Raw genomic sequence first — 11,676 nt, 5'->3', positions numbered from 1 at the left:
GGGGGGAAAAATGAACCTCATCCACAACAGTCAGACGTAACTTCTATTGGTTCGACGTTGCTTCCAGGCAGCATCCCCTCGCCCCCCCACCCCACCCAATTGTTGTGCCCCCCTCACTTGGTTCCCTCACACCGCAGCTTTAGAGGGAGAAGGGGGCTTTCTACACAAACTCATTGGCCCCAGAATTAAATGTATACACTCTATTTCACAGGCAGTCCATTGCTAGGCGGGGGTTCTTCCCCCAACACACACGCTTTGTAGCCTGGGGGAGGTTGGAAGCTCTGAAGTTCATCTGGCAAGTTTGATGAATTTCCAGCCTCTTGCACAACCCTAGACTTCATCTTTATTATCAAAGGTGGATCTCTTTTTGGAAGGGGGTGGGAGGTGCTGTGGTTATAGGGATCCCACCGGGAGGTCAGTCCGTTCCCCTGCTCCTGCCCCCTTCTCAGACGGGGTGGACAAACTGGTAGACCAGGCGCTGGGAGATGTCAGGTTTCCGGATGATCCCTTTCTTGTAATACTGCCGGATGGAGCGGCTCAGCTTGTCATAGTTCATGGCGGGCCGGTTCTTCCGGATTCCCCATAAACGAGCCACCTGGGCAGAGTCCTCGATCTTGAATATGCCTGAGAGAGGAACATGCAGAGAAAAAGGAGGCAATAATATAGGATGGGGGTTGAATCATAGAATGTCAGGGTTGGAAGGGACCTCAGGAGATCATCTAGTCCAACCCCTTGCTCAAATCAGGACCAATCCCAGGGTCACTGAGAGGCAGCATAGTCTAGTAGGCAGAGCACAGGACTCAGGGAAACTTGGGTTCTAGTCCCAGCTCTGACACGGCTCTGCTGGGTGGATGCTGACAAGTGACTCCCACTTTCCGTGTGGCCGTTTCCCCTCTCACCCTTCATCTGCCGTGTAAAGTCTTTGGGGCAGGGACTCTGTGGACGTGTCTAACACAGGCAGCGGCAGTGAACCTCCGAGCCCAGCTCGGCAAACTCAGGCTCACATGGTTCACGCTAAGAACAGCTGTGAAGACGTTCAGCATAGAATCATGGAAGATCAGGGTTGGAAGGGACCTCAGAAGGTCATCAAGTCCAACCCCCTGCTCAAAGCACGACCAACCCCAACTAAATCAAAAGCATTGGGCTCGGAAGCCTAGGGCAGGGGGCGTGGGACTGACAGACTAGGCGGCAACATCTACATAGCTACACGTCTACAGTAGGGTGAGCCCCATGAGCCTACGCCTGTCGACCCGAGCTCAGAGGCTTGCAGCCATGCGCTGGGTAGACACACCCGCAACATGCAGAGCTCGGGCTTTGATCTAGGCACTACAGGAATCCAGGATCAGGAGCCCAGTTTCACCAGGAAGGAAGTTTAGGGAATGGAAAATAGAGCTTTGGTTCCCACAAACTCACTGAGGGATAGAGTTTGGGGGAAGATAATGGGAGACTCAGATTTGTGTCTATGGCAATGAGTACCTTAGTCATACAGACAGGGAGACACCCAGGCATAGCACCTCATTCTGATCTCACTCACAGCAGTGTAAACTGGGAGTCACTGGGCTTGATTTTCTGGGTGCAAAAAGAAGAACAGGGCAGAAAATCTGGCCCTGTGGACTGACGGAATGACGACAGCAGAATCTGGCCCAGAAAGCTTTGGGTTGGAGCACCTGCCGGGGTGAATACTCGTGCTATGAGACTCGACACTGTGGAGCTATGGCATAGATACAAAAAGTGGCTTTGAGTTCCCCAGAAGGAGTCAACGGCCCCCACCTTTCTCCTTATTGAGCCAGCGAATGAACCGTCCATAGTGATGAGGCTTCAGCAAAAGCTCTTTGAGGAACTGCCATAGGTGGATGGGCTGGCCTGAGCAGGAGGAGTCCACCTCGCTATCCGTCCAGCTCTCGTCGCCCGCTGCGGCAGAAAGGAAGCACATGCCAGCTGTTAGTCAGTCGCTACCAGCAGAGGAGCAAGTGGCTCTGGGGACTGGGAACAGAGGGAGTCTTTCCTCTTCAGCTTGCCCAGGTCATCACGACTCATCAGTGGCCAAAAATGGCTGCCGTCTGATGAGAGGAAGGATGGTTCAGTGGGCAGGGCAATAGCCTGCAACTTGGGAATCCCAGGCTGAGTTCCCTACTCTGCCACAGTCTCCCTGTGTGAACCTGGGCAAGTCACTTAGCCTTTCTGTGCCTCAGTTCCCCAGCTGTAACGTGGCGATAATAGCCCTGCCCTGCTTTCCAGAAGTGTTGTAAAGACTGAGATTATCAGCTCTTTGGGATTGGGACCATCTTTTTGTTTTGTATTTGTACGGCGCCTAGCACAGCAGTCCCGTGGCTGGGACTCCTGAGTGCTACAGTAATAATACATTAATAATAAATACACACCAGATTGTGAGGCACTCTGATATCAGGGTAATGAGGGCTATATAAGTATCTGGGATAGATCTGATAGTCATTTCCCCTTTGGGCTTGTTATTAACCAGACACATTATTGACTAATTAACCAGGCTATTATTGACTAATAAATAGTGTATTATAATTACCACTCTGAGACTTAATTACGATTAACATATTGGTCCTGATTAAGAGAGAAGCAACCCCTGAAATAACTGGGGACCCAGTCACTGAATCATTGGTTCACTGACCCTCCTGCTGCACCCCCAGCTTCCCTCCTACCCCTCCTCGCTTCCTGTCCTTGGCAAAGGTGGGAACTCACCACAGTACCGCACTTCTCCGGGCGCAGCCTTCTCCTTCATCCAGGCAGCTGGAAGGGAAGCACGGTCAGTGTCAGAGAGGGCACGAGCGTCAGGCGAGGGGGAGCAGAATCCACCCGCTACAAAGCGCACTGTTCCCATGGGTAACACGGTTAAGGAAACTTTGCTGCGCTCACCCCGCCTCCTCCAACTCCGCCGGCATGTACCTGATTTCCAGATGTCCAGGTGGGCGTGCAGCACGTCCCCGCACACCAGGGAGCGCTGACGGAACTGCTCCTCTGACATGGCACACAGATCCTTCCCAGACAGGTCCTGGAAAGATTTCCCAATCTGGGGCAGTCGGTACTGGTGCTCAGTCCATAGGATCCACTTCTGGACGTTTCCTGGACTCCAGTCCGCCGGATCTGTGGACGAGAAACAAAACGCCCCGCCCAGTCCTGGTGAGCAGGGTCGGGGGACACTTCCCCTCCAGAGAACACTCTGCAAGGGTTACAGTAACAGAGAACACTGCACCCCTCCCATGCTAAAAGGACAAGGGAGCTGAGGAGCAGTACTCCCTGCCTGTTCCCCCTCCTGCACGGCTGGGGCAAGGAAACTACCCCTCCAGTTTCAATCTACTTCAACCACTGGAAACATGGATCTTTGATCCTCTCCTGGGTTCCCTGCCTCCTTCTTTGCCCCATCCCCCTGGGAACCAGATCCCTTTCCTGCCAGGGGAACGCTCCACCTGCAGAAAGTCCCTGCCTCTACTGGGAGAGAATTCAACCCCAGTCAACAGATCTCAAAACCCACAGATTATGGGGGTGTGGGGGCAGGGGAAGGGAGCATCAGAAGCACCCTTCACCTACAGCACAGGGGAGCCTCCCCAGTGCAGGCCCGGCCCGGCCGTAAGGAGCGAGTCTCTTTGCACCAAGCCCAGCAAGCGCACTTTCAAATGAACAATCTGGTCAGGAGAAGACGGACCGCGTGCCCACAGGGGAAGCAACAGCAGCGTGACCTGTCCGAAGGGCTGGTTCTCCTAAAGGGGCACATTTATCCTCCGTGTGCCAAATCACTGTGTTCCCCATCGCCACTGTTTGTGAAACAGCGACGCCCTCTGGAAGAGCACCTGGCTCGGGGCGCCCAGCAAGGCTATGTACCCAGCAAGTGGCTACTGCATGCACACACGTAATAGAGCAAATCACCTTCCCACATGCTGCAAGGTTCAAGGCTTCAGTGGATGGAAATCAGCATAGCCACGCTGACTGCCAATTGGACCAATGTTCTTAATGCCTCGATGCAGTAGCTTTATAGATGCTTAAGAAACTCCACAGGATACAAAATATTTCAAATGCAGAGAGAGACCGGCCAGAGTTCTGCCATGGTTCTGAGCTTCCAAGCCCAAAGAGTTTGGATCTGGGATTCCGGTTCAGGCCCCGCTCCAGCATTAGAGGTAGAAACCCTGCGAGCTATTTTAAACACTGCTCCCCCCAAATATATGGGGAGATCCTCAAAGGGTGTAAATTCACATAGCTCCATTGATTTACACCAGCTAAGGAGCTGGCCCGAAGTTCCTCATGCCAGAGGAACTCATCCTAGTAAACCAAACATACCTGCCCCCAGTGGCTGTGCATTACTACTGGAGACTTTGCCACCATCCCAGTGCACCTTGCAGAGTCCTTTGCAATCAGTGCAAGGCAGGGATTAAAATGCTCAGCATGGTTTTCATGATCTAGCTGGGACTCTCTGATTCTGGCTCCAGCCGTTTCTCCTACAGACCCTGGCTCCCAAACCCCATCGCTGACAGCGCTGTCAGCTCCGGAGCTGGGACAATGAGGTGCTGTTTGCAGGGTCCCGAGCTCGCTGCTGGGTTTGGCTCTTCAGAGAGGATGTGCACGGTGCACTTTTGCACCATTGGAGTGAGAAAGCCCTGCTCCTGCTCCCACTTAATTCAGTGAGAAAATGCCCATTGATTCAGACAGGAGCCAGCTCAGGCTCCTCTGAAGATCAGAGTGCTCATTCTGGTTCATACTAAATCCTGTCAGGACTGGGGCCAGATGGCTGCAACCCTGCTGTAGGCTGCTTGTAACTCAAAGGCACTTCCCCAAATATCCCATGCCATTGCATTTAAACACGTGCGCCGGATTATTTTAGAGACGGGTACGAACCACAATGCAACGTTTGGGTCCAGATTCTCAGCCCCCACACCATAAATCAAGGGTATTCGCATCGCGGGGGGGGGGGGGGGGGGGGGGGAGTTGGTCCCTTCCCACCACGCCACGATTCCTTGGCATGACTTTTTTTTTCTCCCCCCTGTGGTGCATGTGGTACTTTAAGGTTTCATTTTCACACCCCTGCAGCCCAACCCTGCTCCCTGTTGGTGTCACTAGCAGTTTTACCATTGATGTCAAGAAAAGCAGGCTCCATCCCCTTCCCCACCACCACCACCCCAGAAGAATCACCCGAGAGGACAGTTCTGTTAGACACTCAACATTCCACCACCAGCTCTCCCAAGTGGGCAATTAGAAAGAAAGAAAGAAAGAAAGAAAGAAAGAAAGAAAGAAAGAAAGAAAGAAAGAAAGAAAGAAAGAAAGAAAGAAAGAAAGAAAGAAAGACCCATCCGGCTGCTCCCTTTCTGACCCGCCATCCACTTGCTTAACACACGTGACTTCAAAGACACTTTTCACCCCTGGGGAAGAGATTCCCCGTGCAACCCAGTGAAATATATTTCACATTGTCATAGACATGGGAGATGGGGAAAACCTGCTAGTCCCTATGAATCCAGCTGCCCTGGACTCTGGGGAGACCAGAATATTCTGCTAGTGGGAAGCATCTAGAAGACTGATTTAGGAACTATGAGGCCACGTCTACACTCTTGCTACTACAGCAGCAGAGTTACGGCACTGCCGCACTGCAGTGTAAATGCTTCCTACATCAACAGAAGGGGGTTTTCTCTTGATGTAGGTCATCCACCTTTCCAGTGGTTGTCGGAAGAATCCTACACTGGGGGTTAAATCGACCCAACTACAGTGCTCTGAGTGTGAAATTTTTCACAGCCTTGGGCAATGCAGCTAGACCGACCTAAGTTTTAGGTGGAGATCAGGCCTCAGACTCTTCCACCCCCAGCCCCTACCTGTTTGAAAACTTTTGGCAGTGGCACTGCTGGGATCCAGATGTGCCAGATGCTGCCCTCTCAGGGCCTCACTCACACCCCACTCACTCTGTCGCAACCCAGCAGAACGGTTTGATTATTTAAATTTCTGTCAAATAAAAGGGTTTGAACAGAAAAAAGGAATCCGCGTGGCTGTTTTTGCTTGAGGAGTGTTGTGCCAGGGAAGTACACAGAGGCCAGTGGGGGTGTCTTTCCTTCGACATCCCCGGCCCCTGGAAACGTGACTCAGCCTGCCCTGGAGGAATCCCAGTGAAGGGTGAGGAAGGAGCCCAGCCTCCATGGCCCAGTCAGTCTTTGGCCTCTCTGCTGAGAGTGCCCACAAGGGGGACAATTAGGACCTGACCCAAAGCTCACTGAGGACAACAGAAACACTCCCACTGCCTTCCAAGGGCTTTGGATCCAGCCGTTAATGCCGGCTGCCCTGTGGATATTAGCGTACACAGCACATCCTGGTGCTCTCTGGTAACTGTGGAGGGCCAGGAAGTCTCGAGCCACTCCATGGACATCCCGGACCAAGAGCCAACAATGCTTTTCACCTGCTGCCAAGCCGAATCCGAACCAGCAAGCAAGAGGTGACAAGCTCCACAGCTCAGTCTGGAGCCCCCTGAGCCTCCGGTCTCCCCACAACAAGGCACTGAGCTCTCCTTGGCCCCCTAAATCCCCCCCCACACACACACACCCAGAGCAAAAGTGGAGAGACAGAAGGGGCACCCACCTGCTGCAATGTTGAGGAGCTTGCAAGCCGTCTCGATGTCCTTTAGCACTTCGCCCACCACCATGCTCTGCACCTGCTCCAGCGAGTGCTCCTCCAAGTGGAGGCTCTCCTGGTAGTCCATGTCGGGGCTCAGCCCCAAGCCCTGGCTGTCGATGATGGGGCACTGCTCCGGCTCCTTCTGCCCTTCGCCCCTGCCTCCTTGGCCACTGCCCTGAGGAGTCTCCCCCAGGCCCTTGGGCACCCAGCTGGTGTCCTCTGAGTAGAGCATATCGAAGTAGTGGAGGTAGAAAGTGGGCAGGGTCTGCTCGGGCGTGGCAGGGGGGCTGGGGCTGTCCAGGGAGCTCCAGCTCCGAGTATCGGGGTCTTGTGCGGCGGGGGTCTTCTCCAGGCTGGTCAGCAGCAGGGCGTCCTGCGGGGCGATCCGGCTGTGAGGCAGAGCAGTCAGCCCCTGGCCTGCGCTGCCCATCACTCTGCCCGGGTGCGTCTCCAAGTCTGTCAGCCACCAAGGGGTGGAGAGAGAAACAAACCAACAAGCACCAGTCAGAAAGGGCTGGGGCTTGATAAGAATTCCTGCCTTTCTGCCCAGTGGTCAGGCACAAAGAGGGAAAGCTAAGCCTGTTAGTGGGAAAGAAGCCTCCAAAGAGCCACTCGACGCCCAAAGAGACCCCCAGATGAAAACAGGTTAAATCGTTCTTCACAGGCCCGGGTGACTCCTTCGCTTCTGGGTCATTTGGCAATCAGGGGGTAGAAGGGGAGTGGGGAAAAGCCGATCTGCCTGGAACGATCAGATACCAAACGTGAGGGAGAGTCATCCCTGATTAGGGTGGTAACTTTCTGGAGGGGGTAGGAAGGAAAATGGTATGAAGTAAATAAGCCCCTTCCCACAGTTGGCTGGGGTGTGTGTGTGGGGGGGTGAGCTGAAGTCTGTTTGGGACAATGAAGCCATCAGCCTTGGGTGGGGAACTGCACATTCCTTGGGAAGAAATGGACACACAACCAGAGACGGGAGTGTGCCTGGGGAATCTGGTTTCTGAGCACCCTGACTTGGATGGGGAGAGCATCTCTGCCAAGAACCTGAGCATTAGCGGGCACAGCCGTTCCCCATCACTGGGCAATGCAGGGCAGGAGAGATGCTGCTTGTGGCAGGGTTAGACAGAGCCCTGCATCTCAGGCAGAGGTTGAACTCCAGAACATTCCCCCTCGCTGCATCTGCTCCAAGCTGAGCCTCCAAACTCCTATCAGTTAAAATAACAGAGACAAGGCCCATCTGAGTGGGGGCAGGGACCATCTTTTTGTTCTGTGTTTGTACAGCACCTAGCGTGGTGGGGTCCTGGTCTGGGACTAGGAGTCAAAGGCACTGCAATAATACAAATCAACAACAATAATAATAAATAATAAAAAATTATCTGAGTGTAACCAACAGAGCAGCCCTTTACATGGGCTTCACGTCACCAGCAGGCGCAGGGCACATCTACACCAAGCAAGGAAACTGTTGCAGGGCCGCTGGACTCCACGAAACGGTTGATGTCACTGGGAGTTAGCCATGTAACCTGCTTAGGTGTTTTTCACTAGGTGCCTTGTTGCATCGTTAGGTGCCTAAACCCCTTTGTAAGCCTGGTCCCTATCGTAGACAGGGGCTGAGGGAACGTCTACGCCAGATCGATCTATTGGGGATCGATTTATCGCGTCTAGTGTAGATGCGATAAAATCGATCCCCGATCGCTCTGGAACTCCACCGCAGCGAGAGGTGGAAGCGGAGTCGACGGAGGAGCAGCAGCGGTCGACTCGCCGCCGTCCTCACGGCCAGGTAAATCGACCTAAGATACACCGACTTCAGCTACGCTATTCGCATAGCTGAAGTTGCGTATCTTAGGTCAACCCCCCCCCAGTGTAGACCTAGCCTGAGAGTGTTGTCCTGAAGGACACTGCTCTCCCCATGGGGATTCTCTAACAAGATCTAGGCCTTGGTGTATCCACTACTATTGCACCCGAGGGCAGCTCACACAATTACAATGCCATCGTCATGAGATCTCCAGTCATTTGGGGCTTGATCCGAAACCCATGGACACCAACAGTAGTTCAGACCCTAAATGGGTGAGGCACTGGCATTTCTGGCAGCACAGATCCCACAGGGATGAGCATGGTATAAAAACCCTGCACAGAGTGGCTGGCGATTAGACTGAGCCCCAGTTATAAGGCAGGCACCCCATTGTTCATGTCACTTCCATGAGGAGACCCTCTGATTTCAGAATCCCTGGCACCGTTTCCATCAGACTGGAAACGCGGCATAAACATTTTTAATGGTGAGAGTAATTCACCCCTGGAACAATTTACCAAGGGTCGCGGTGGATTCTCCATTGCCGACAATTTTTAAAATCAAGATTGGCTGTTTTTCTAACAGATCTGCTCTGGGAATGATTGTGGGGGCAGTTCTTTGGTCTGTTATACGTGCGATCAGCTAGATGATCACATTGGTCCCTTCTGGCCTTGGAATCTATGAATCGGATGACAGGGCACATGGCAGCTGATGGCTCCTGGCCACGAACCCCTTCAATCCCCATTGGCATGAACTTTTTGCACTTGTTCTTTTCTTTCCAGAGCACATGTTTAAAAGCCCAGTTCCATCTGTCTCCTGCACGCAGGGAGCCCTGGACTCTGCAGAGAAGAGGAGGAGCCTGCTGAATTTCCATGGCAACCGCGGGAAATGTCTCCATCAAAAGAGAAAGCCTGATAGTGCCCTGAGAGGAGTCCTGAGGCTTTAAAGAAAAGAGCCCTCTGAAATGAGTGTGCCATTAAAAGGGCACCGTCAGGGTCAATTGTATAGCTGTTTGCACGGCCCGTGTCTTTCTTTGTATGGGGATTTTCCACCTTTCCCCCTCCTCCCCCCCAACAAATGATTCCCTGCTCTTTTTCTCAAAATACAGCAACCCAGTGCTGGTAAGGGACCCTACAATAACAAAGCAGCGTACACAGCCGGGTAACGCCAATCGATCCTACCATAATAAACCAGACCATCCAGCTCAACACATGAGTGATCCCACAAAAACAAACCAGTGCACACAGATCACAGACTGTAAGCGCTTTGGGGGCAGGGACCGTCTTTTTGTTCTGTTTGTACAGCACCTAGCACACTGGCGCCATGACGGTCACTCCTGTAATACAAATAATGAACAGTAATAACGGCACACACACGTGACCCTACAATAACAAAGCAGCGTGTGTACTTGTGGGCCATTGCTCCAAAGAGACCCTACAAAAACAAATCAGTCCATGCAGCAGGCCAGCACACAAGCGACCCTGCAATATACAAACCAACGTACAATGGAGGATGGGAAAACGTCGGTGGGTAAGCAGATTTCAGTGCGATGTTTCCCAGTGGGTATTATATAAAAAAAAAAGCAGCAAGAAAAAAATAGCAATGAAGTTACTTCATTGGGTTCCTTTAACACGAAGGATGAAACAGTGAATCTCCTGAGTTTATTCAAGCCCTTCTAACCAAATAAACGTATCCTTTGTGTCGGAGAGGTGTTATTTATCAAAATGTTCTGTACTGCGTGTTACTATCTTTGTACCTTTTTCAACGTGCCAAGAAAATTTCATTTCCATTCTGCTGCTTCTAGCGAATGGGCTGGTCCCATGTCCGCTCCCTGCAGTCAGTGATGGTTGGTAAATAAGAGATAATTAAATGTCATTAATAGCCGCAAGCTAGACTCCCATTAACCACAGATTTGCCAGTGGAAGGGGTGGGGATGGGAGGAAAGAGGAGACATCTGGAAGATTTACATTGTTACAGTTAAACTCATCCTTCAGACAAAGCCAGGAACGAAGTCTGCAACGATTTTAACAGCACCAATGCTTAACACTTCCCCGGGGCCTTGCATCTCCCATGTGCTTCACAAAGGTTCCCCAATTATCCCCAGGAGGGAAGTTTTATTATCCTTGGGCCAGGGCCTCCACTACTGTAAATCACCGTTTCTCCACTGAAGTCAAGTCCTGGCCCCCTGCAGTGAATATAGGGAAACTGAGGCACTGGGAGATTAAACGACTTGCCCAAGGCCATGCAAAATAAGTGGCGGAGTTGGGGTTAGATCACAGGAGGTCCTGGCGCCAAATCCTATGCACTGACCACTATGCCATCCCGCTGCTCCTTTCTGGCCTCAGAATCCCAAAAGGCCAACATTTCCCAAGGGCTTTTTGCAGCACATAACTGAAAGCCCAATTTTTGAAAACAAACCTCTTCCTACACCATGTGCAAGGGAGGCATTCCACAGCGATGGCCGGATTTTCCAAAGACTCAGCGCTCAAGAGGCCCCCCAGCCTGCTGGGCTCTTCTGAAAAACCTGGCTCCAAATGCTTCAGTGCTTGTATTCCAAAAAAGAAAGTGTATACAGCCTGGCCCGCTCGCAAGCAACCCTACGATAACAAGCCAGTGTGTGGATCCCACTGCTCATAAGAAACCCCGGCTACAGTACGAAACCCAGTGCCTGCAACCCTAGCCTTAACACGCAACGGTGCAACCATCATTCAAGGACAGCCCTACTAAACAGCTACCATCAAACCCTTGAAGGCAGTAACCACTTTTGCGCACGGGTCTCAGATGCTGCAGTGTAACAGTGCTGAACCAACTAATGAGCAGGAAGAGGCTGACTATACGAGGAGCTTCTGCTCCTGTGTATACGGTATAAACACATTAAGGTTTGTGAGGGTATTACGGTCATAGGGGCCCAGGTAAGTCCCTAGCACATATAGATAAACAGATATACACACACACACCCCATGCAAATACCCCACACGCATATATTCGCACAACGCAATCACATACCCACACAGAGTTAGAGCCCCAGCTGGCATCGATAGCCCCGGCTCATGGACGGGCAATGGAGCTATGCTGATTTATGTCAGGTGGGGGTCTGGCCTCATAGACTTTAACAATCAATAGCCCTGAGAGATACAGAAATACTAGGCTGCCTTTAAGTGGCGAATTTTGCTCAGACAGGAGACTTTTAGAAACATGTCGGAATGTCACAGCGGCCCCGGAAGCAGGCTTGGCCTTTCCGATCAGGCACCCAGTAAGGTGATCTTCCGCAGAGCAGGTGCTAA

The 11,676-nt window shown here is 52.1% G+C and overlaps 1 protein-coding gene across 1 annotated transcript; it reads right to left on the bottom strand.

Moving 5' to 3' along the window:
• Positions 1-445: 445 nt before the first annotated feature.
• SPDEF (SAM pointed domain containing ETS transcription factor) lies at positions 446-7,042 on the bottom strand. The gene is made up of 5 exons (XM_065404452.1): positions 6,577-7,042; positions 2,917-3,114; positions 2,713-2,760; positions 1,771-1,911; positions 446-624 (listed from the first exon to the last, which is right to left on the bottom strand). Exons 1-5 carry the CDS (start codon positions 7,040-7,042, stop codon positions 446-448), a joined length of 1,032 nt encoding a protein of 343 aa, XP_065260524.1.
• Between the last annotated feature and the right edge of the window lie 4,634 nt (positions 7,043-11,676).

The sequence above is a fragment of the Emys orbicularis genome, chromosome 4 (assembly GCF_028017835.1).
Source record: "Emys orbicularis isolate rEmyOrb1 chromosome 4, rEmyOrb1.hap1, whole genome shotgun sequence".
NCBI classification, from domain to species: Eukaryota; Metazoa; Chordata; order Testudines; family Emydidae; genus Emys; species Emys orbicularis.
This window is presented reverse-complemented; position numbering and strand designations above follow the sequence as displayed.

Coding starts and splice junctions, on each gene's coding strand:
- SPDEF (XM_065404452.1), bottom strand. CDS start 7,042: ATGGGCAGCGCAGGCCAGGGGCTGACTGCTCTGCCTCACAGCCGGATC. Junction 3,115..6,576: donor GCTCCTCAACATTGCAGCAG/GTGGGTGCCCCT, acceptor TCTCGTCCACAG/ATCCGGCGGACTGGAGTCCA. Junction 1,912..2,712: donor CGGAGAAGTGCGGTACTGTG/GTGAGTTCCCAC, acceptor TTTCTGCCGCAG/CGGGCGACGAGAGCTGGACG.